At 44.1% G+C, this 25,886-nt stretch overlaps 1 protein-coding gene across 2 annotated transcripts in view; it reads left to right on the plus strand.

The window, feature by feature from the left end:
* Positions 1 to 1,378: 1,378 nt before the first annotated feature.
* The window catches only part of MAPRE2 (microtubule associated protein RP/EB family member 2), a 156,269-nt gene continuing 131,761 nt past the window's right edge, over positions 1,379 to 25,886 (plus strand). The window contains exon 1 of one of the 2 annotated variants that reach the window (XM_046024941.1): positions 1,379 to 1,445. Coding sequence is in view for 1 of the 2 variants with exons in the window: in XM_046024940.1 (XP_045880896.1) it covers positions 2,904 to 2,927 (24 nt within the window). In the remaining variant the exon portion in view is untranslated. Of the gene's footprint in view, positions 1,446 to 2,792; positions 2,928 to 25,886 lie in introns of those variants that run through there. The other variant, XM_046024940.1, reaches the window with a different exon arrangement.

A 25,886-nucleotide genomic window follows, 5' to 3' on the forward strand; every position in this document is an offset into this window, starting at 1 on the left:
CAGGAAGACCCCAAGAGTTCATTAGCTACCATTTTCTGAACCCTAGGTATGTGTGCCAGACATAAGGTGCTTTTTATAGGTCTTCTCATTTAATCTTCAAGACAACCCTATGAGGTGGAGATTAGTAGTATTTCCATGATACACACTGGGGAGCTTAAATGCTAAGAAACTTGCCTAAGCTATTATGTGACACATTGGGACTCAAAATAGGCTGGCCAGTGCCAGAGTGGGTCCTCTAAGCCTTGCTGCTTCAAAGTGTGATCCTCAAACCAGCAGCACTAACATTACTTGGGAGTTTGCCAGAAAACTCTGGGAATTTGCCAGAAATGCAGAAACTCAGTCCCAATTCCAGACTTGCTCAATCAGAATTTGGTTTAAACAAGGCCCCCAGGTGATCCCTCTGCACATGAAAGTTTGGGAAGCACTGTGCTAAGTCACTTTGCTATGGCTATGCAGACTTGACTTTAAAGGATGCTCCTGGAGATAGAGGTAACCTTTCCCCTGAATTGCAACTGGGTGGGAATGGGGCGTGGGGGTGGGGTGGGGGGAGGAGGAAATGCTTGCTTTCTTCAGGGGCAAAAGGAAAGATTCAGACAACAGGTTCTTTCAGTTTCAAACACTGGAGATCAGCAAGGGTCAGGAACACTTCCAAAAGCAGCAGATACTGAGCTAGGTCTTGAAGCCAGAACATTTTCCCAATTCATTTCATTAAAAATAGGTACTGTTCCAAATGGACCAGTGCCCACATCAATAATCTGGACTTCGCTTCTCCAGCCTCGATTCCGTTTTCCAAATAGAATCCAAGTATCAACAGCACCAAAAAAGCAGATTTGAAACCTCAATAAAACTTGCTCTGATTGCATTATATTAACCCTATTATTCGGTTTAGACTTGCCTGGTTTGATTAATAATGTCCATGACAAAATCAGTTTGCCTCTTATTATCTATCAGTTGTTCCCCAGGTATGGGTACGAACACTTGGTCTAAAAGGCGGAAGCACGCCGGTCGGTGAGCAGGACCCCAGTTACAGGTGCTTAATTCAGGGTATGTTGTCGCCTTTTCAAGACCCCTCTTCTCCCCACCGGCCTCCTCTATCTTGGGTGGGGCCAACAGCCCAGCTCCTTTTGGCTGGCACTTTATTCCATGTCACCAACTCACTTTGGCTTCCAAGGGCCCTAACCCGCCTGCCACCTTCCGACCAACCCGCCGACAGGTCACCTTGGACCAGCGCAGACGTGTCCTGAGCTGGGGTCTCCACCTGCCCTCCGCTCCCTGGGGAAAGGGTGCCGCTGGCCCCGGCTCTCCCGGGTGGACTAGCGGAGCCGCGGCGTTGGCAGACGGCGAGTCACGTGTGGCAGTGGGGGCGGAGCGCAGCCGGCCGGGTGGGTGGAGAAAACAAAGCCCCCAGCTGTCAGTAGAGGAAGGAGGCGACAGCCCAGGAGCAGGTGAGTCAAGTGCATTTAAAGCGGTACCGCCCTGGCGCACCCCGACACCTCCTGCCCTGGCGCAGTCCCTCCCAGGCCGAGCACTGGCCGCGCCTCCTCCCGCAGCCGGGGGGCTGCAGTGTGCGGGTCGCGGAGCGGCCGGGACCCCGGGTCTTGGTGCCCGACAAGAAGTTGTGCGGGGGTGGGCGCCGCGGCTCCGGGGTGTGAACCCGTCGCGTTCCCGCGGGCTGCACCTCTCTGTTGCCCCAGCGCCGCGCACTGTGCCCTGGAGGAGAGGGGAGGGAGTCGGACTGCCACGCTGGCAGAAGCAAAGTGGACTAGCTCGGGGGGTGAGGGCCGGGGCTCTCCAGGACCCGGACACTTGGCGCTGGCGCAGAGGGACTTGGGGGTGCGCGCCCGACGCGCGCAGACCTGGAGGCGCCGGAGTTGGGGCGCTGGCAGGGGCCGCGCGCTTCAGGCAGACCAGGAAGTGCAGCGCGCTGGCGCTGGAGGGCAGGGTATCAAACCCCGGCCCCCCGGCCCTGCCGCCGCCCTAGGTGCTTGCGCTCCCGCGGAGACGAGCCCTACTGCCCCCCATTCCGACTCCAGCTCCCGCTGGTCCTCCTGATGCCCGAGACTTGGGAGCCGGGTCTGGGGAAAAGAGAGCCGGCTGCGATTCTGAACCGAAGAGGTTCTCCTGCAGAGAGCTCCCTGGGCGCAGGGCGAGGGCTACTCAGCGACTCCCCACTCTGCTTCCGTAGGAAAGTCTTCAGTCCACCCTTAGAAGGGCTGCGCCAAAGCCCAGAAATCTCACAAAGGGCTGGAAGGGTGGGCACAGAAAGACCTTCCCCTCTGAATCTGGAGCGCTCCTTCATGCAGACTTTCAAATCACGAAAGGGCTGATGAGTTTGGTCACCCCTGAGTCACTTTGCAAGTCCCGTGCCAAGTGCCGCCCAGCGCAGAAGGCAGAGCTATAACCTCGGGGGAAGGGGCGCTGCAGCCATTTGATCCGGAGGAGCCTTTGTCTTAACCCCCAGTCCCCTTCTGCTAGTCTTCGCCGGGTCAGTAGCGCGTGGAGTAATTAATATTCCGAACATTAGCCTCCCTTCACCTCGGCACCAGCCAACACTGCTGTCCCCTCCCTGCGGGTTTTCTCCATCACTTGCTCACGTCCTCTCTTCCAAAATCGTGGGACATAGTCCAGACTCACTAAGCAAGAGGAGGTCACCAAACGCACTATAATGCAGTCACGTAAAATCAAGGGTTAAGTGTTCAAACCTGCACCCGCCCTCCCGCGAGGAGACGGAAGAACTTTCTTGATTAGCATAGTATCTACCCTGGGGCCGCGCTGCGAGGCGGAGGTTCGGTCCCAGCCGAGGTGAAGCGTGCAGTCGCGTCTTGACTGTCCTTTGACGCAGCACCTTCTTCTAATCTGAGAGGACCCGAGGCTTGCAGCTTTGCCGAACCAGACTCTGTGGGATGAAACAGAACAGAGATCAAAAGGTAACAGAAAGAATAGAAACATTTGAGATGCTTCTCTTGAGCCCTAAATTTAGCTAAGTTTTTAGTAAGCTAAGAGGGGAAATGGTTCTTGTCTAGACAGTGTCACTTCTAAAAATGCCCCCTTGCTTTGCTTCGCTAGCGTTCTTTGTGGCTGCCAAACTAAGTTATCAGGGGCCATGTGTCAGTAGATCTCCAAGGCGGGTTGGGAGGCCACCGGGTAGTCACTAGTTAAGCTTAACTGGTAGGCTTCACTTGCACGGGGAGAGGGACGCTTCTCCAGTGCACAGGTTCCCAAACTTTGCTGCCTATTAGAATTATCTGGGGAACTTTGGAAAATCCTGATGTCCGCATGTTATCCCAACTCATTTGAATCTAACTGTTTGGAGATGAGAGCCAAGCATCCGGTTTGTTATTTGTTTTATTAATCTGCAGGTAATTTCATTGTGCAGCAAAGTCAGAGCAACACACACACACACACACACACACACACACACTCTCTCTCTCTCTCTCTCTCTCTCTCTCTCTCTTCAGCGGTCAGCAGCTGCAAGCGATGCTAGACAAGATGCCAGTTTAACTACTTGGGCGGGTGGAGGAAAAGACGCTGAAACTGGAGTGTTGCTGACAGACGCCCTAGGGCGGGGACTGTCGTCTGGCAGCTTGGCCAGCGGTGACACCTGCCACATCATCTTTCACCCTCTCTTGCCTTAGGTCCTTGGAAAGATCTAAGTTCACTGTCGTGCATGGTTTCTTCAGGGTTGTTAAGGAGACTGGTAGAAACTTTCATTCCCATGATGACTCACGTGCACAGGCAGCGGGGAAACCCAGCAGAAACTAACTGGGAGGAGCTGCCTGGTGAGTCAGCAGGCTGCACTCCAAGGCGGAGCCCCGGGAATAGGAAGTAATTATATCCAGTAGCTTATTGACGCGCACTGTTCCACTCCTTTGAAAGCATATTTGAATATCTGATCAGGATATGTTTGCTTGTAGAAGCCGATCCCTTTTCCAGCACCCTATTCTACCAGCTTCATTTTAGTGCTCTCTCCTGTTAGAAGGGGAAGCACAGAGCCAACTAGATGTCTTGTAATTTCCTTGGTGGGAGGCATTAAAAAAAAAAAAAAAAAAACAGCTGGAGAGTGCTGCTGACTGATGCAGTTATTTCAATTACGTGAAATAGAGAGGATGAAATTGTAGCACATAAATTTTGAATACAGAAAAGTCAAATACTATTTGATGACACACTCAGTGGTGGATTAAATGTTCTATTTAAATAGAAATGGTTATCCCTAACATTTTGCAAGAAATTTTGTTTGCTACTAACTAACCCACCATTTCTTGCTTTAAAAAAAATTTCCTAAGGCATATGTGAGTCTAATAAAGATAACCTGTTTTAAAATGTCCACAGATTATTAAATAAACTTATTTTTTCTTATTTTTGTTACTATTAACTCCAATGTTTATACCTCTCCTCTCTTCATTATTCTTTATATCACCATGACTCGCTCTGCCACTGCCTGAATGCTTCCTTCCCCATTCTGTTTCTTTAAGGGGGACCAGCAGTACCTGACACACGTCAAGCCTTCCCCGCTGTCAGCTGTAGAACTTTGCTCAAATTTCTCATTGCCCCTGGGTACCCTGCTCAGAATTCTCTCCTCCGGGCTTTTGCATCTGTAGCTCCCATAGCACAGAGCATAAGACCTTTCATGGTATGGTTGCTGCTTGTTTACACTGAGCATTATCAAAAGGTGGGGAGAACAGTTGTAAGCAAAGCATCCCGAGTACATTCAGTTTTGTTAATTTCCAAGACAGACGTTCTGGTTATGGAGGAGCCAAGGTCTCTTTCATTTCTTAAGTGCCGTAAAAGGGTAGCTCATTGTTTATTTGTAGTTTTACATAAAACAATTTAGCATTGTTTTTAGCATGAAATAATTTAGTTAAAAACAATTTAACTAGTAATTATTATATGTAACTACACTCTCATGGGTCGAAGATTCACTTCACAAGTTTGCTCTCTGCCAAATATTATGAAAAAAAAAAAAAAAAACAGGAATATCCAGCTATGTGGATGCCTAAAGGAATTCATGAAGCTAGGAGAGTTATTTCAGAGTACTGGACAAATAACACGTTGATAGTTAAACAGCTTTTATTGTCATTGGCCTTCATTAAAAATGACACAAGTCTATTTAAATAGTCAGCATATTTAAAAATGAGGAGCTGGTTGTGTTCTTTGATAGATGCTACCAAAAAATAAATGTTAATAAGAATTTCCAAAGGCCAACATGATGTCAATGAACCCATTCTCATTTCTGGGTAGCTTAGAAGAAGCACTGGGGATGTACTTCTGAAATTCCCATCCTTTTTTTGGGAGGTATAATTTATTGAAGGCTGAAATGTAGTCGAGAAGACTGGGTCTAATCCAGATTAATCAGGAACTGTTCATCAAAGGATGGTGTAAACTTAGTTCTCTAGTACTTATAAGTAGACCAAGAGGAGTGAAGTAGAAAGAATGTGTGTCATCTCAATTTTAGAAACTCTCAAGTTTTTTTTAATTAACATATAGGGTATTATTTGTTTCAGGAGTACCAGTCTGAATCCTCAGTCTTACACAATTCACAGCACTCACCATAGCATATGCCTGCCCCCATGTCCATCACCCCGCCACCCCATCCCTTCCACCCCCTCCACTCCAGCAACCTTCAGTTTGTTTCCGAAGATTAAGAGTCTCTTACGGTTTGTCTCCGTCTCTGGTTTCATCCTGCTTCATTTTTCCCTCCCTTCCCCTTTGATCCTCTGTCTTGTTTTTCAAATTCCTCATATCAGTGAGGGCATATGATGATTGTCTTTCTCTGACTGACTTATTTTGCTTAGCATAAAATCATCTAGTACCATCCACATTGTTGCAAATGGTAAGATTTCTTTTTGATGGCTGCATAGTATTTCATTATATATAGGCATATATATATATATACCCCACATCTTCTTTATCCATTCATCTGTTGATGGACATCTAGGCTCTTTCCATCATTTGGCTATTGTAGACATTGTTGCTATGAACACTGGGGTGCATGTGCCCCTTCAGATCACTACATTTGAAACTTTAGGATAAATACCCTAGTGCAATTGCTGGGTCATTGGGTAGCTCTATTTTCAACTTTTTGAGCATTTGCATTCCCACTAACAGGGTAGGAGGGTTGCCCTTTCTCTGCATCCTCACCAATACCTGTTGTTTCCTAACTGGTTGATTTTAGCCATTCTGACTGGTGTGAGGTGGTATCTGACTGTGATTTTGATTTTTATGTCAATGAAGCCAAGTGATGTTGAGCACTTTTTCATGTGTCTGTTGGCCATTTGGATGTCTTCTTTGCAGAAATGTGTGTTCGTGTCCTCTGCCCATTTCTTGATTGGATTATTTGTTCTTTGGGTGTTGAGTTTGTTAAGTTCTTTATAGATTTTGGACACTAGCCCTTTATCTGATATGTCATTTGCAAATATCTTCTCCCATTCTGTCAGTTGTGTTTGGTTTTGTTGACTGTTTCCTTTGCTGTGCAAAAGCTTTTTATTGATGAAGTCCCAATAGCTCATTTTTGCCCTTGCTTCCCTTGCCTAGAAACTCTCAAGTAATTGAGAACAGATGAGACTCATCCAGTGTTGTTTTTTTTTTTACCTTAAATTTATACAGCCCTTTGGTTTTTTTTTTTTTAAGATTTATTTATTTGAGAGAGAGAGAAAGACAACACGAGTAGGAGGGGCAGAGAGAGAATCTGAGACTCTGTACTGAGTGCAAACCTCAAGGTGAAACTCCATCCTTTTTTTTTTTTTTAATATTTTATTTATTTGACAGAGAGAAATCACAACTAGGCAGAGAGGCAGGCAGAGAGAGGGGAGGAAGCAGGCTCCCTGCGGAGCAGAGAGCCCGAGGCGGGGCTCGATCCCAGGACCCTGGGATCATGACCTGAGCCCAAAGCAGAGACTTTAACCCACTGAGCCACCCAGGCGCCCCAGGTGAAACTCCATCTTGATCTCATGACCCTGAGATTATGACCTGAGCTGAAACCAAGAGACGGAAGCTTTAAGGACTGCACCACCCAGGCGCCCCCAGCCCTTTGGTCTTATTAACACATTAGGGCCTAAACAGAACTGGGTGGATAGACTACCCATGTGCCCAAAAGCAAATGATGCTGCAAGGTGGCGAGAAACCTGGGCTGCTGACTCTTTGTCTAGTGTCTATGTCATGCAGCTTTTTCTTGAATAGTGTTGGATGTAATCTTGCTTGGAGGCTTTGGCTAGACAAGTTCAGGTCTAATTCTCTGCTCCCTCCTCAAAGTAGGAGAAACGATTTACATACATCATGCTCTCACATGTTCTTACAAAGTAATCAACCTTAGGACTAGGCCAACGCCCAAAATCCAAGCCATCATTAGCTTCTTTTTTTTTTTTTTAAGAATTTATTTATTTATTTGTCAGAGAGAGAGATCACAAGTAGGCAGAGAGATAGGCAGAGAGAGAGGGGAAAGCAGGCTCCCTGCTGGAGCACAGAGCCCAATGCTGGGCTCAATCCCAGGACCTTGAGATCATGACCTGAGCTGAAGGCAGAGGCTTAACCCACTAAGCCACCCAGGTGCCCCCAAGCCATCATTAGTTTCTTATCCACATAACCAAAGTAGGAAGTTTTGGAATCTTTGCCCAATGCATAGAAGCATAAACTCTCTTGTTTTAAGAGCCCTTACAGGTTCATCACACCATCCAACGAAACATAAATGCCCCATATAGCATCCTTACTAAATAGTCCTGCAGGCTCTGCTTTGGGGTCTCCCTCCTCTCACATTCATCCACAAAGCATTCTCTGCAACAAAGTGAGAATTTGCTCACTTAAAGCCCTCATCTTTTTTTCAGGTTTTTTTCCCTTTAGAAAAGGGAAAACAATTTGTTTCCAAACATAGGTAAACTAATCACTCAAGATAGTTTCGTTTCATATTTCCCTTTGGTGTGTATGTACTTTGCAAAAGCAATACATTTCTAAATAATACATGAATTTTTGTGATACGGTAAACTGCAGAACTTCTGAACCTTAGCAGGCCTAAACAGAGCCATGCTAACTTCCTTCGAGCTATGTCACTGTTTCCAGTGCTCCAGAAAATGGGAAAACACAGCCCTGCCAGCAAGCCCAGAGTGAGACTTGCCTTAACTTTTTAGCAGTAGAAACTTTTTTTTTTTCCTAACCTGTGAGGGTTTTTTTTTCTTATCTGATTTAGTATACGAAGACATAATTTGAAGATTTTGTTCAGATTCAAGATTTTTTTTTTTAAGATTATTTGTTTATTTGAGAGAGGCAGGGTGAGAGCATAAGCAGGCAGGAGGGTCATCAGAGGGAGATGGAGAAGCAGACTCCCTGCTGAGCAGGGAGCCCAAGGGAGGGGGCCCCATTCCACAACCCTGGGACTATGACCTGAGCCAAAGGCAGCTGCTTAACCAACCAAGCCACCCAGGGGCCCCAGCTTTGAGACTTTTCATTGACTGTCACTTTATACATTTGAAACATGATGTGGAAACTTGCTGTTTTGAAAATAGCACTACTCTTCTACAGTACGCATTTAAGATCAGTTGCTACTTACAAAGAGAGTGCTCATTAAATAATAAGCAGATTTTCATATAGTCACTTACATCACTAGAGGCTGGCAATACATCATGGTCAATTTCATATAAAATTTCCAAATTCAATAACAGATCAGATTATGATCCAGAAATTCAAATTATTTGCCTTCTGCCTGAGGCTGGACAGATTACTATTAAGATTCTAGAAAGAATATTTGAAAGAACAATAACTACATTGATAGGAACTTGTCTTACTTTCTTATTTTAAGAGTTGCCTCATAAGATTTCCTTCAGTTAAGAGAACTTCCTCTTTTTGATGACTTGTTAATGCCACCGATTGCAAATGAGTTTCACTTAGATTAACAGAGCAATTTTAGGGGTTATATATAACTGGTCCTCTTCATCCCTTCCAAAATCAGTATAGCTACAATTTAGAAACCAAAAATGGTGGCTGGGGTCCCTTTTTCACTAGATCAAACAACGCATTATAAGCAATGTAAAGTTTGAAGTACCCGAGATCAGCTAAATAATTTCTAAAAACAAAACAAAACAAAAATAAAAAGGGTATTAACCCCATCCTAGGACTTTTGGTAGCAATGGCATGTAGATTTCTAACTCCCAAAGTGACTTAAGCTCCTCTTGCTCCTGATGGAGTTAACTGGGGAAGGAGGATGAAGGGAGACAGCTGAAGACAGATTGTATAACCAGTTCAAGTGAAAAGTAACTTTCCTCCCTTATCATAATTTAGATTTCATAGTTTATTAACTGCATTTTGTTTAATATAGCTTGTGCATATAAATGTATATGTATAATGTATAGTTCTCTCCAAAGTAGTTCCAAAATTAAACAGTATGGAGGGTCCTCAAAAGTTAAAAATAGAACTGCTTTATGATCCAGCAGTCACACTATTGAGTACTTTTTTTCTTTTTTAAAGATTTATTTATTTGACAGACAGAAATCACAAGTAGGCAGAGATGTGGGCAGAGAGAGGAGGGAGTGGGCTCTCTGCTAAGCAGACAGCCAATGCAGGGCTCAATCCCTGGACCCTGAGACCATGACCTGAGACGAAGGCAGAGGCTTAATCCACGGAGCCACCCAGGTGCCCCCACACTATTGAGTATTTACCTGAAGAATATAAGAACACTAATTCAAAGGGATATGTGCACCCCTATGTTTATAGCAGCAATATTTACAATAATCAAGAGTGTCCTTTGACTGATGAATGGATAAAGATGTGGTACACACACACACACACACAGAGATACTAGTTAGTTGTGAAAAAGAATGCAATCTTGTCATTTGCTGTGACGTGGATGGAACTAGAGAGTATTATGCTAAGTGAAATAAGTCAGAGAAAGACAAATACCATATGACTTCACTCATATGTGGAATTTAAGAAACAGAACAAGAAAAAGGAAAAAAAATAAGAGAGAGAGAGGGACAAACCAAGAAACAGGCTCTTAATTATAGAGAATCATCTGATGGTTACCAGAGGGCAGGTGGGTAGAGGAATGGATTACATATGTGGTGGGGATTAAGGTGGGCACTTGTTTCAATGAGCACGGGGTGATGTATGGAAGTGTTGAGTCACTATTGTAAGCCTGAAACTATTATAATGCTATATGTTAACTAACTGGAATGTTAATTAATTAATTTATTTAGAGGGAGACAGAGCAAGGATGTGAGGGAGGGCTTGGGTGGAAAAGGGGCAGGAGGAGAGGGAGACAGAGAATCCTAAGCAGATTCCATGCCCAGGGCCCAGTCCCACATGGGGTTCACTGTCATGACCTTGAGATCATGACCTGAGCAGAAATCAAGAATCAGATGCTCAACTGACTGAGCCACCCAGGCGTCCCAAAACTGACTGCAATTAAAATAAAAACTTGAGGTCCTTTATCCATTTTGAGTCTATTTTCGTGTGTGGTGTAAGGAAATGGTCCAGTTTCATTTTTCTGCATGTCGCTGTCCAATTTTCTTTAAAAAAAGTAGTTCCAAAATTAAGAACCTTCTGAAAACTAATTGGATTTTACTATATTTTTACCAGAGGAAGAAATTCATAATATTTAATTGCTTAAACAGGGGCAGAACACTCAAGCATTTTGCTGACAGGTAAGCCTTGGTATTACGTTAGAATTAATTACAAACAACACGGCAAGAATAACTCTTAGCATTTGGAGTTAGTAAGAGAAAGGAAAATAAGCCAGAAAAGGCCGGTGGAAAATGAGGCAGTTTTTTTTTTAGTTTTGCTAAAGTATCTGAAGCTTTTTATTCGATGTCATACCAAAGTAAAACCAGAGCGCCAGATGACCTCTTTAAGTAGAGGCTGTTTTCAACAACTGATAAGCAAGAGGTGAGAGCTTGCCTGCAACCACCACCTTACACTTTCCTTCCTGCTTTCAAACATGATCTTCAATCCAATCAGCTTGTCAGAATTGGATCTAGTTAAGAAGCACCTTTCTTGATTCTACCCAAGAAACCACTGTCTGCATTTTCCCACTGATCTTCTCCGGTCTTGGAAAGAGGAAAAGAAAGAGAGGGAGCTGGATGGAAAAGCTTTCTGCTGTGCTCCCCATAGTCCTTCCCCCAAACTGTTGACAGACTTTCGTTAGTTTCACTTCCAGCCTACCTTCAACCATAATTTTTTTTTTTTTTTTTTTAACTGTGGTCTTCTGGACACAAATCTTCTGAAAGGAGTTTCCACACATCAACAACAGGAATAACCTCACGCTGTATGTGTTACTGGCAAATCCAGAAAGCCGTTCTCTGTGCAGTTGGAGTGTTTAAGCCACCCTGCCAGCATCTGTCCTCTCGGCCCTTCAGTGTTAGTCAGGATCTGGAGGGGTGTGCGTTTACCTCGGGTTGCGAGGTGAAATACAGGACGCCCAGTTAAATCTGAATTTTAGATCAACAATGTTTTTTTCAAAAATATATAAGTATATATTACATATATGTATTACATGAGGGTGCACGCATACTAAGAAAAATGGATCTTCTATCTAACATTCAAACTTCACTGGGTGTGTCTTTTTTTGGTTGTTTGAAGTTTGGTTTTATTTTTCTTTTCTCTTTTTGTTTTTGCTAAATGTGCAATCCTACTTTAATCCCACAGTAAATCTCAAAATGCCTCGCTTTCCCAGTCTGTAAAATACCTGATCTGAGACTCCATGTCCAAGATAATGAAGTAGGATGTCTGAGCTTCCTTCACCCACTAAAGGAAAAAATCAAGCCATTATCTGACGTTGTCTGTACAACTTACCTAAGAGGGGAAAATGAAAAGTAAACCCAGATCTAGAAAATTAGCAATCTTATTTTGTAAGATATTGTAAGGTACTTTCTTTTTTTTTCTTTTTTTAATTAAAAAAAATTTTTAAATGTTTTTTAAATTTTTTATTAACATATAGTATATTATTAGCCCCAGGGGAACAGATCTGTGAATCGCCAGGTTTACACACTTCACAGCACTCTGTAAGGTACTTTCTATTCTTCCACAGACCTTCTAATAGAATAGATACATTGATAGGTAAATTATTAGCTAGTGGAGTATTTGAGAAAGCATCAACCATGTCCACATAACATTGCTAATCAAAGTGCCCTGATCTTGAGTGATTCCAAGGAAGTTCATTCACAGGGGATTCCAGTGAATCCTCCCAAGTCTATCCATGTGACATCCCAGAACCACAGTTTGGCATCGTCTAGGAGCATCTTAAAATGCAGAATTCAGGCTCCACCCCAGACCTTCTCAATCAGTCCTCACTTTAACAACACCTGGAGGGGATTCCCGTGCACAGGGAAGTTTGAGAAACCCTGAAGCAGAGGTTCACTTGTTCACACATAAATTGACCTTTCGGTTTAATACCGTGTTGAAATAATCCTTAACAGAACTCTCGTTAACACCTAAGAAGAAATCATTTCTTTTGATCAAATATCTTTGAATTGCAATAATTTCTATTTTCTTCTTATGAGGATACTAAATGACCATTTCTACTCTTGTTTTATAATTAATATATTTAACAAAATAAGAGAAATGTCAATTTGAAAAAGGCTCTGATAAGGACTAACTGGACAGCCTATTATAAAGAACATTCTGGTTTGTCCTTCATTAAGGACGCACTTAATGGCACACAATTCCTGGCCCCCAGATTACAGCAAATCTCTTGTGTTTCTACATTTCATGTATTATAAGTTTTGTAAGATATTTATACGCCAACACCACACGTGTATCTATTTGTATTCAGGTTCCTTTAAAGCAGAATAGAGGGCATGTAGTTTGAGCCTATGGCAAATTCCCAACTGCTCTTATGAAATTCTGAGCTTTAAAAAGTCATAGAAAACTTTCCATAGATTTTAATTCCTTTTCAAGTTTGAAATCCTCACTTCCTTATCCCTGCCCACCTGGTTTTTTTAGAAGTTATAGTGTTGTGGGGTACCTGGGTGACACCCGGTTAAGCAAATCAATTCTTGGTTTCAGCTCAGGTCATGATCTGGGGTCTAAGCCCAGCTCAGGGTTGTAAGACAGAGCCCCGAGTCAGGCTCCTCACTCAGCACAGTGTCTGCTTAAGACTCTCTATCCCCCAAGATAAATACATAAATTTTTTTTTTTAAGATTTTATTTACTTATTTGTCAGAGAGAGTGCATGCATGAGCAGTGGGAGCGACAGAGGGAAAGAGAGAAGCAGACTCCCCACTGAGTAAGGATTCCCAACATGGGACTTGATCCCAAGACCCTGGGATCATGACCTGAGCCAAAGGCAGACACCTAACTGACTGAGTCACCCAGGCATCCCTAAATACATAAACAAAAAAAAAAAAAAAAAAAAAAACCTCACAGTGTTGTATCACAGAAAAAGTTCTGGAACTGGCGCAAAAACCTCAGAAAAGCCTAATGCTTAAAACTAGTTCTGCTGCTGACGGGGTGACTTTGGAGATGTTACTTGACATCCTTAATCAACATCCCTCAGATTAAGTTTTCTCCTCTGCCGAATAGAGACGATGGAGTCTGGCATCGTCTCACAGGATTCTTGTAAGACTCAGATAACGTGTGAGTCTTTATGAGAACTGTATTATGTATAGTGACACAGTCATAAGATTTGTTTAATGGTTTTCACATACGGCTGACAATAGAACAAATATGATCTATTTATTTTCCTGCAACACATCTAATTTGGAAGCAAGGTGATCTTAATTTTAAGAGTTCCATTTATGCATCAGGAATGGAATCACAGAGCATATATCTTACAGACTTAGAGCTTGTGGCTGTATGTCCTCAGCAACCACAGCCTTCCTTCTGCTCCTCACAAACACAAAGCTCTCCCCCTTGCCTGGGACAGTGACTTGCTTTGGGACACCCAGCAATGAATTCCTTGTCGCACTCTGCGAAGTCAAAAGACACAATGTTTGGTGTTTTTTTCTTCTGTCAGAATTCTGTAAGATTCCTCCTGCATTTTCCCCCCCCAGGCAAAATTTACTAATAGATTATAAAAACGTGCTTTGATATTTTTAATGACTCACCTCTTCTTCTAAAATATTATTCCTTCAAAAACCACACATCTTTAGGTGGTGATCATAACCAAGTAAGACACTATGTCATTGTTGCAGTCACCAAGTAGCTCTGTATCCCTATCCAGTCACATAATCCCAAACTGGAGGAAGCCACGTGGTCATTTGTCAAAAGACACCTCAGGACACAATTCTGCCCACCAGCATTGGAGGAGAAACCGATTTATCCTTTTGTTGTTTCAGTCAATACAAGGTTAAGGGGCGCCTGGGTGTCTCCGTTGGTGGATCGTCTGACTCTTGATTTCGGCTCAGGTCATGATCTCAGGGTTGACAGACGGAGCCCCGCCCCTGGGCCCTGCACTGAGCATGGAGACCACTTAAGATTCTTTCTCTTTCTGCCTCACCTTGCACAGGTACACACTCTCTCTCTCTTTAAAAAAAAAAAAAAGTTAGATTTTTTTTTTTTAAAGATTTTATTTATTTATTTGACAGACAGAGATCACAAGCAGGCAGAAAGGCAGGCAAGAGAGGGGGGTGGTGGGAAGCAGGCTTCCCACCGAGCAGAGAGCCCAATGTGGGGCTCGATCCTAGGACCTTGAGACTAGGAGCCAAAGGCAGAGGCTTAAACCACTGAGCCACCCAGGTGCCCCAAGGTTAGATCTTAATAAAGCTAAATTTAATAAATAAATAAATACAACATAAGACGCATTAGTGAGAATTAGAAAAAGATGAGACGAAAGAGGGGAGGCACTTCTAATCTTTCCACCTCTGTGCAACTATTACAAAAAGAAAAAAAAAGAATTTCCCTTTTTGTATAAAGCTCTTCTTGCCTGTATTCACACTCAGCAATATTTCACATAAACATTTTCCTTAGCATGTTGGATTTTATTCCCCACAGTCAGCCTAATGTTTCTAGGTTCAGTGTCTGCACGTTTTTCTGCCGGGGATGTCTTTCTTCTGTCTTTCCTTCCGTGGTTAAGTCAAGCTCAGCCTTTGTCTTAGCTCGGGTGGGATTTCCTCCAGGTCCTTGCCGCTGGGAGCTCCCGACCAGTGGCTTCTGCATCACCTGGGAGCTTTGAATAAATGCCGAACGTCCCTCCCAGACGTTCTCAATCAGAATCCGTACTGCTGTAAGATTCTCAGGTGTCATGGATTAACATTTGAGCAGGATTGTTCTGGAAAACCTCTCCGAACCTCCTAACCTTGACCTCCCCCACCTCCCACAGGCCCGCCCACGCGTCCAGGATAGGTCAGGTGACTCACTGCGGTTTGCCTTTAATTTCCCACACGTGGGCCTCCCCAGCTCATAAATTGGCTGGAGATGGGGATGGACTCCTGTGGCTCTTCACGTCCCCGGGTTCGAGCACGGCGCTTGGCACGTAAGCTTCAATTTTTAGAGTTGTTTTATCCTTCTTCTGACACCGCGGCTCTGTAGATGAAACAAAAATACAGGTGAAAAATTTCGTCCGTGCTGAGAAAGTAGGTAGTCGGGTAGGACTGTATGGGTCACTGGTCCACAGTTTGGGAGAGCCCTATAATTGCAGTCTTTCTTTACTGTGGAAAACGGACTGGGGGTTGGGGGGAAAGAAATGCTTCTCTCTCTGCGTATAATTTCTGGAAGTCCGCTGTTGGAACTTGATCCTTTTGGGTTAAAGTATTGAATATCTGTTACTATCTCTGGGAAAACCTACACTTCACACTTGAGGTAGAGGTTGAGCGGCTGGTAGATTTCAGTAAGCATTTGATAAGATCTAGAGATAAGGGTTCTCCGACAGAGAAGGTAGGGTGCTCTAGTAGGTGTTAGGAAGTTAAATGGTGGAATGCTACAAAACAGCTTCTGATCCTGGCAGATGTTACAATAGGTTTTATCTTGAATCCTACCATAGGTTGCTTTTCCATTAAAAAAAAAAATGTCTATAAAAATCTGCAGCTAGGACCCCACCACCCACCCCCATCCTGCCTTTCATCAGTCCTCCTTTCAAAGCAAACCACTGACAGGCTGGGGTTTTTTGGTTGTTGTGTTTGTTTGTTTCGCCCAGATATTGGTTTTAACTGTAGACAAAGTACAGGTCCTTCTACACCGAAGTTTTTGAACTCCCACTGAAATTAAACAGCAGATCTGGAGGGAGCCTCCTCTGTGTTCAGGAACCAGTTGGTCCTTTCATTGTGGCAGGAACGTTTTGTGAACTCCGAGAGTGGACAATCTGACAGAGAGAGGCTGAGCCCAGAAGCCTGCTGTTTTGAATTAGCAGAAGACTGATTAGGGCTTTGGAGCCAAGTTGTACCCAGAAACAAGAAATGTCTGTCCGGCAGGGCTATTGTTTGTCTTATTTGAAAGGAACAAGAGGCTCCTGGTACTGCTTACCAATGGCTCTCACAATTAGCCTCGTGGAGCATGAGGAGTATAACTATGTTCAAGAATGTGTGGCTTCTCTTCCCCTTCGGGAGCCTGTTGCCGTGCCCACCCATTACCATGGCCACCAGCTTAAGTTGAGCCGTGAATCTGAGTCTGGTTTCTCTTGCAGAAGGGTGTATTAGGTTGGTTTTCTGTCCTAAGCTGTCTATGCGAGTGTCTGCCATGATGCTATTCACAGTAATTTGCCCAGACAGGGAGCTTGGGTGGGGTTTTTAGGAGCCCTCTGACATCTCCAGAGCGTACCTTGTTGCACAATCTGACGCAGGTGAGCCAGGCAGAACGGGAAGAACAATTGTGTTCCGTTTGCTGTGATCTCAGGCCGAAGTCCATTTGAGTCATATTTTCCCACGGGGTTTGTGGCCCATCCCAAAGGAACGAGATTTTAAACACCCTATTCTTGAGAAGTTTAGTGTTGTCAATTGTCAGCCTCGCTCTTAGAATCGGAAAGCCACGTGCATTTTTCTTGGTTTTTCGCATTTGGGGGAGTTTGCCTGCAAATGTTAAGTAGTTAATAACTGTGTTGTTTGTTAATTCTGTGTGCCTTTGGGAGACTTTTATATTTTGACTCCCCTATCTGAAAAAAAAAAAAAAAAAAAACTAGTCAAACTGTCCAATAATGATCAGGAATAGAGACTCTAGAGATTAAAAAATGAAGAGGAAGTTAAAATTCCATTTCAAAGATTTAACATATTAGAGAACTGACAATCCAACCAAGAGGAAGCAGCAACATCTACCAAAATATCCAAAAGAAAAATAAGCATGATTTAGGAGTCAAGACAAAGAATGCTTGTCTCTACCCCTGTAAACAATGATCTTCTTTTAAAATCTTTGCAAGTTAGGCCCAACACCATTCCTGCTTTTTTTTTTTTTTTTTAGAGATTTTATTTATTTGACAGACAGAAATGACAAGTACGCAGAAAGGCAGGCAGAGAGCGAGGAGGGGAAGCAGGCTCTCCGCTGAGCAGAAAGCCTGATGCGGGGCTCAGTCCCAGGACCCTGGGATCATGACCTGAGCTGAAGGCAGAGGCTTTAACCCACTGAGCCACCCAGGCACCCCTCACATTTCATGCTCTTCTTATGAACGAGTCAACTTAAATTGATTGCAGGAGGGCCTGGGCTTTATCCAGCTCTGCTTTAAGTGCAGACCCAAAGCACTTCAATCCATGTGTGACCTCTAGCCTCCTTAGCCAGAGGGTGTCTTACCTTTTACCTCTGCTTTCCCCACGAGAAATCTCAGCACTCCAGAAGCCAGTTGTCAATCCATCTTCCTTAGAAGAAAATAGAATAGAAGATGTAATGGGAACTGGAGTTTTTCTTCTCAAAGCCTCCATAAGGTTTTCAACACATGAAGAAAATACATCATTTTGAGAGTACAGTAGCGCACTGAATGATTTGAGTCGCTGAGGGTGGTAGTGGTAGGATTCAGACATCCCCTTAACATATGAAGAATGCCATTGCCGCTCAAAGTAGGGAAGGCTGTGATTTTCGGAAGAGCAGGCACGTTTTAAAGAGCATCCACTCGGATACCCTGCTGAGCTCATTTTCCCCCTCCCCTGTGCATGTAGCTGTTAGCATTCTGTCTTTTCTCCATCCACCGGTCTAGGCTGGAGAGCTTCTCTATCTTCACCTGTTAGAGAGCAGAGAAGACGTGGAAAAGCAGGACGACTGACCCAGTCCAGCAGGGGGTTGTACTGCACTGCCCCCAATACAGGCAGAAACAAGAGCCCTGAATCTTCCTGGTGTTCAAGCACATGGTGCTTCTAGGAAGACTCGGGGAAGCATGAGCTCTCCCCATGGGGAGCGAAAAGGAAGTACCTTGTGGGATAGGGAGGAACAAGAAGGCACAAAAGCTTCTTTCTCTAGGGAGGACCCAAAAGATTGGAAAGGGGTAAGACTCTTAAAGCCCTACTTTAAGTGTAATGTCTATAAAGCATGAAAACTCCCATAACAACTTGAGCTAGCTAGCGTTCAACCTTAAAGCAAACAGGAAAGGTTCTGCTTGTTGTCAAAAGATGGTTTTGTTCTTTTCTGCCCCCACCCCCCAACTTCCACTGTCTACCTTTAGAGATGGTCATCAAACCATGGAGTTTGCTGAGGTCACAGACTATAGAAGAGACAACAGATAGGCTTCATAGGGGCCATATGAGGGTCATGCTCAAGGCCACGTCCACAAGAGCCCTTCAGATGGGCATTCTCTCTCATTCTAAGCCATTGGTTTTCCCCAGGATTGATTCTACATTGACATTTCCCCATCCTATAACTAATACTCAGATCCACTTGGCAAGGGAGATGTGTTCAAATGGTGATGACGAACACGAGAGTTTTCTGTTTATACAGAAATCTGCCATAGCTGAAGAATTCTTATACAGAGCAGCAACACTCTAACTGCACTTGACAGAACACTCGGAGCTGGAGCCCCAAGTTTAGACGGTATATCCATAGTCACGTAAGGGAGAAAACCTCAGCCCCAGGCAAGTTCACGCCAGGTGCCATGCTCTGTGCAGCAGGCAGGTTTACAAAGGATAGTTGGAGTACCCAAGTAGCTCTTAAAGGCCCATTTAACTCCTAAAGCCATTACATTGCAACGACCTCCTATTTCCCATGGGAAGATGCATGGGGTCTCAAAAAAAAAAATTGGTTGATAAATCCACTTTGGGTACATAGCCCAGTTATAGACGAGGACTCCAAGTTCTGGCATTGATGGTCCCTTTTTTCCCTCAGTTTGAAAATGCAAGTGCACATAGAAAAGTCCTCAGGACTTGTCTGGAAGTGTTGTTAGAAAGCAATGGCAGGGGACGCCTGGGCGGCTCAGTTGGTTAAAGCCTCTGCCTTCCGCTCAGGTCATGATCCCAGGGTCCTGGGATTGAGCCCCGCATCAGGCTCTCTGCTAAGCAGAGAGTGTGCTTCCCTTCCTCGCTCTCTGCCTCTCTCTCTGCCTACTTGTGATCTCTGTCTGTCAAATAAATAAATAAAAATCTTTAAGAAAAAAAAAAGCGAAGGGGATCTCAAAAGCCTAACCTGCTACTTTGAAGCAGAATGCTAGTTCCGGTTTACTAGAGTTTACTGAAATATTTAGCTTTGGCAAACTTTTTTTTTTTTTTTAAAGATTTTATTTGTCAGCACAAGCAGGGGGAACTGCAGGCAGAGGGAGAAGCAGGCTCCCCTCTGAGCAAGAAGCCAGATCCCAGGACCCCAGGATTGTGACCTGAGCCATAGGCAGATGCTTAACTGACTGAGACACCCAGGCATCCTGCTTTTGCAAATTGCTTAAGTTTTTGCTCCTTTTTTGCTTTAGAGAAACTACTTGGTAGTTCATCTGAGCATTCTTCTATCTCTCAAACGCACTGGATGCCTGTGTGGTAAACTCAGCTGAGTCTGTTTCCTATGCAAAGGAAAGTAAGTGGCATCATCGAGGGTGCCAGTGTAGCAAGACCAGAACCAGCCGTTTAGGTCAGCAGAGAAGAAATAACATGTTTGTGATTAGCACTCCCCAACACATTTGCACAGATGAGTTAATTAAGTACAGAACATCTTAGAAAGCAGGGAACTTTCCCTAAGGACCTGAAACTCTGGATGAATACATGACCACTGGGGGATTAGGGATGTGGGGGAGAGAGGAGAAGCAAGGGAAAATGTGCTCCAAGAATGGACTTTAGCTCCTTAATTTTGCTTTGTTCCATCCTTGGTAGCAAGATCTGAGCTATAAAAGAGTTGACTTCATTTGGGATCATCTGAGTGAATGTCCCATCTCACGAAGTTCAGGCCCAATTACCACATAGAAGACTGTGGGAAGAGCTCTGGAAACAGATCATGGCCTTGCCCCTTGGTGTGGTTCCCAGACCAGCAGCATCTAGAAGTTTCTAGAAAGGCAGAATCTTAGACTCCTCCCTAAGCCTACTGAATCATAATCTGAATTTTAAGATTTTCTGCAGATGCAAAATCTGAAAAGCACTGCCATGAAGGAATCTGAGAGATAAAATACTTACTTTCCTCTAATTTTCTGAATGAGGAAAACAGAAATGGCTTTTAAATCCTACATCTCCTCCAAAGGTACAGCAGTCCTGAGTCTTTCCCTGTTCTTCACTTCCCTGTCGATATGTTTGTCCTCCTGGTATAATTATTAGTGTCTGTGAGCTCCTTGGGCGCCACACTATGCACTGCTCACCCTTCAGACACCCAGCCCTCAGCAGGGCCTCTCGGATATACCAGATGCGTAACAGGGTGTTCCTGAAATCCTGCTCTGAAGGCCAAAGTCCCAAGTCCCGGCCCTGCCACAAGCCTCTCTTCATGGGATCTGCAAGATGAGAATAAGAAATCGCCTCCCTCCGCGGGTTACCTGTGGGAAGTCAGTGAGCTGACCCAGGCAGTATACTCAGCCCATGCCTCACACACACGAGCCGCAGATATGTGGTAACTTGCGCTTAGGTGCTCAGTGTTGGACAAATGAATAGATAGGAACTTCGTATAAAAAAAAACACGTTATGAAGATCAAAATCTGGTGTTTTGTTGCTTCAAAAATAGGCAATCTTAATATGCAAAGAAAGCCTGATATAAGGCAAGAGAAAGGGAAAATGGGTCAAAATGAACCCATGGAGAAAGCATGTGATTTGGACTCAGAAGACCAGAGTTTGTGTCCCAGCTCTGGCCTTTATCAGCTATGGGATCTCCTACAATAAACAAGCTTCCACAATTACTCTTTATTTTCTGGGGTTATGCAAAAAGGGGGAGGCAGATATAACTGACCAGTTAGGAGGGCAAGGCCCACCTTGCTCATTATTGTATCCCTATATCTCAGCGCATGGGTGCCCTGTGATGTGATGTTGTTGTTTTTTTTCCCCCAAAGATTTTATGTATTTGACATAGAGAGACAGCAAGAGAGGGAATACAAGCAGGAGGAGTGGGAGAGGGAGAAGCAGGCTTCCCACTGAACAGGGGAGCTCCCAATGTGGAGCTCGATCCCAGGACCCTGGGATCATGACCTGAGCCGAAGGCAGACGCTTAATAACTGAGCCACCCAGGCACCCCTTACGGGAAGGTTTTAAGAAACCTTTCAAGTTGGAGGGGTACCTGAGTGGCTCAGTCAGTTAAGCAGCTGCCTTCACCTCTGGTCATGATCTCTGGGTCTTGGGATCGAGCCCCACATCAGGTTCCCTGTTGAATGGGGAGCCTACTTCTCCCTCTCCCTCTGCCTGCTTCTCCTCATGCTTGTGCTCTCTCACTGTGTCAAGTAAGTAAATCTTTAAAAAAAAATATTTCAAGTTGGGTGTTTTGCCTGGGTATATTTCCCATAATAGATTGGGGTTTCGTTCCCACCCCCCACCCAAGTTTTATCCACAACAATGTAACTGGTGCTTCTGCTCTGGGGCAGCACATTTCCCAGGTGACTGAAATTCAGCATAAATTTCCCCATCGAATAGTTACTGATCCAGCCCCCAAACATTTTGCAAGTGGGACTCTTCTTGACCCCTCAAAGCAGTGTTGGTGGTTATCACAGGGTGCACACTAGTCCCAACAGAAAACTTAGGGGTAGAAGCTATGCGAATAATCCTGAATATTTCAATAAATTCCATCCACTTCACACTTTTAGCAGACTACTGAAAATGTTAGTGTGAAAGCCTTCCCACATGACACTACAGCTGGACGCGCTTATCCATCTCTGGAGGGAGGTCTTAGCAGCCCTGCATACCCAGTGTCCTAACAACCCTCCTGCCACAACCAAAGCCTTGTTCAAATCTCCTATTACCCCTTCAACACTTCTCCTCTATGCCTGTGCTGCTGCTTTGGACAGTCAAAGGAATAAGACGATAAAGATAGGACACGTGCAAAGCAAGAATTTCATTTCCACGATAACCTGAACGCTAAATTTGGATACTGGGCTCAAAGTGAATCTGATCCCAGTCACTGTGCTACTTGCCTGCTTCATGAACATTCTGCTGTATTTCATTATCGGTCATACTTGTGAGGAAAGGAACCATTCTTCTAGTCCAACTATTTTCCGGGATCTCTGATTAAAAACCAATAAAAGGATAAGTAATTATTAAACATAAAAACCAATAAAAGGATAAGTAATTATTAAACATATTCACAGAATTAATGCCGAGGTTATTTCTCATGTAGTTTGTCTCACGTCTGTCTTTTTAATTTTACTTTTGTGCCTTTGGCATGGTGGATATTCTATTCTAGAATAGAAAGGGCAATCTCAAATTATTTTAATCCTGGTTCGCATGGGAAGTAACAGATGGAAAAAGGAGGATTCTGAGAGGGAGATGAGGCTCAGTTTGTATGAAAATAACTGAATTTCTGCTTTATTATAGCTATGACTTTAGACAGTTGGGGGGGATTATACTTTATTTTTATAGAAGCCTAAATCACACGACCAAAAGAAGTTTATAGCATCATTACCATTCTTAATGTATACCATCAAAATCCCTTTATCAGCCAGCTATAATTTTTCAAAGCCCTTAAGTATACAATATGGGTCATTTTGTAGTCTGGCTTGCTTAAGGAGAGGAATGCATTGTACCACACTCAATGCCCAAGACTCGGTGTAATTTGACCTCCCTTACTCGATGGATAATCTCATTTGGTTTTGGTTTCCTGGTGTGCTCAGCTCTGTGCTTCCCGGCAATCCTGCCGCTAGTTCCCCGGGGAAGTTAAACCGGGCAGGCTCTCAGCCTCCCTCTGCCGCCCTGGGGATGGCTCTGAGCCCAGCCCACCCAACCCAGGCCACTAATTGAGCTGGTGCTTGGTCGAGGAAGGGCTCTCCAGAAGGCTAATATGGAGTAGGATCAGCCGAAGGATTAATAGCCTGTGACCTTCTGTTAACGTTTATGAGCTGCATTCTTCCTAGAAAGCTGTGGCGCTCCCATCCTAAAGAATGTGTTCTACAACTGGAGGGATTGAATATCTAAAAGCACCCACAGGGAGTTTGGAATTCAGGATACAGCTCATTTTGAAGGTCCAAAGAGAATTTTGTCAACTCCTGAGGGGAGAAAACCTTGGTTCACATCCCAGCGGGGTTCCCTTCCAGGAGCAACTGGAGAGGCAGAGATTCTGGTCTCTTTGTAAGGAAAAGGCTTTAACCTCGCATCGTCGGAAAACTCAGTGACTAAATACATAGCACTGAAGGAAAAGCCAGATCTTCTCTCAGTAGATTTTCCATGAGTGGAAAATCTCTACAACCTTTCTTCATTCTGCTGTCTCCTATGTGCCTAGGGCTTTACCACCGGACGTGGAAGCAGGCTTTGTGTGTGGCGGGGGGCGGGGGGCTCTCAAGCTGGAACAGATGTTCTGGGCTCTACCCATGGGATGTCAGAATTCTGAGTTTGTTCAAAGAAAGAGCATTTGAGATGTCTAGAGTACAAGGGAGAATGGACTTTGATAGCAACAGAGAATGTGCTTTGTTAAAGAGTGTGGCCATGTCGTGACTCTGTTTGTAACAAAGAAACTTGGTCTTTTCAGTTAAAGCCAGCAAACCAGAGAACGGGGCCGGCTTTCGGAGGAGCTGCGTAGTGCTCAAAATAGGAAGAGTGAAAGTCGACAGGGTCTTTCCTAACATGAAGGTAGACTCTACATCCTCCTCTCTGTGTGGGGGCGAGGACAGTTCTATCTTCTTCAGTGTGGCCCAGTTCAGAATAGAGCATACCTACCTGCCTTGTCACCCGTGAGAGCCACGCGGGACGAAATGCTAGACCTGGACCAGTAAGGGTGAGAATTGGGGGACGTTCTTGCATAGCATCAACTCAAAGCTATCAGAGATCCTTTTAAATATGTGAAAGTATCAAACTGCTACTTTGAAGTTCCTTCTGGTCTTCAGTTTATTTGTACCTATTTTGACTTTTTTTAAAAGATTTTATTTATTTACTTATTATTTGTTTGTTTATTTATTTGAGAGAGAATGAGAACGATAGAGCATGCAAGGAGGAATGTCAGAGGGAGGAGCTGACCCCCTGCTGAGCAGGGAGCCCCATGCCAGACTCAATCCTGGGATTCCAGGATCATGACCTGAGCTGAAGGCAGTTGCTCAACCAACTGAGCCACCCAGGTGTCCTCTATTTTGACTTTTAATGAAAATTTAGAAAGTTTGACATGGAGGAAAGAGGGGATAGCAGCAGAGAATTCTCAGATAGGCAAGACTGGACAGAAGACTGTCAGAGGGTTCCAGATGCTAGACTACCTGGATGCTAGAAATATTTTTTCTTGGATCTGTACAAAGTGGGGCAAAGTCCCAACCCCATCTTGCCCACTGTCTCAGAGCTTTTGTTCTTTTCTGGAAAAGTAGGAAAATAAGAGATTCTTGCTCCACTGCTGCTGTTGTCCAATCCTTTTTTTTTTTTTTTTAAAGATTTTATTTATTTATTTGACAGAGATCACAAGTAGATAGAGAGGCAGGCAGAGAGAGAGAGAGAGGGAAGCAGGCTCCCTGCTGAGCAGAGAGCCCGATGCTGGACTTGATCCGAGGACCCTGAGATCATGACCTGAGCCGAAGGCAGCGGCTTAACCCACTGAGCCACCCAGGCGCCCCTGTCCAATCCTTTTTTAAATTAAACTTGGTTTTTAGATCACTGTACGTGAATATGTAGTTGTAGGAAACCATATGGAGCTTTCTCATGTGCCCTTGAGTCACTTCTTCCCCCTCCATGATAACGTCTCACGAACTGGTCACAACCAGGATTTTGACAAGGATACATGTTCAAGCTTAGTGTTGCCCTTTGATGATCATTCCCTCCTCTCCCCACTCCTCTGCTGCTCTCCCCTACTCCTAGAGCCATTAACCTGTGCTCCATTTCTACAGTTTTCTCATTTCAAGACTGTTAGATAAATGTAATGATATGGTATATGACCTCTTGGGACTGACTTTTGCCCCTCAGGATAATTCTCTGGAGGTTGATCCCGGCTGTTGTGTGTATCAATAGTTCTTTTTTTATTGCCAGAGAGCATTCCGTGGTAAAAGGGTATGCCACAGTTGGCTTAACCATTAACCTGTTGAAGGATTTCTGGGTTGTCTCTGATTCTGGCTACCGTTAAGAAGAAGAAGAAGAAGAACAACACACACACACACACACACACACACACACACACACACACAAGCCCTGCTATAAATATAAATTTTCATTTGGAAAAATGCCAAGATGTGCAATTGGTGGGTTGTATGGTAGTTGCATGTCAAAAAAAAAATTGTTTTTGCCAGAGTAGCAGAGCCATCCTACATCCTCACAATATGAGTGCTCTAATTCCTTCTCAGTGTTCCACCTTCTCTCTCTTTTAGCCATTCTTCTAAGTGTATAGTGATATTTCGTTATGGTCTTTAATTTTCACCTACCTAATGGCTAATGATGTTAAATATAATTTCATGTGCTTATTGACTATTTGTATATCCTCTTCAGCTAAGTGTCTCTTCATGTCTTTTGCCCACTTTCCAATGGAATTTTTTTTTTTTTACTGTTGAGTTTTCAGAG

Source organism: Meles meles, chromosome 12 (assembly GCF_922984935.1).
Source record: "Meles meles chromosome 12, mMelMel3.1 paternal haplotype, whole genome shotgun sequence".
Classification (NCBI taxonomy): Eukaryota; Metazoa; Chordata; class Mammalia; order Carnivora; family Mustelidae; genus Meles; species Meles meles.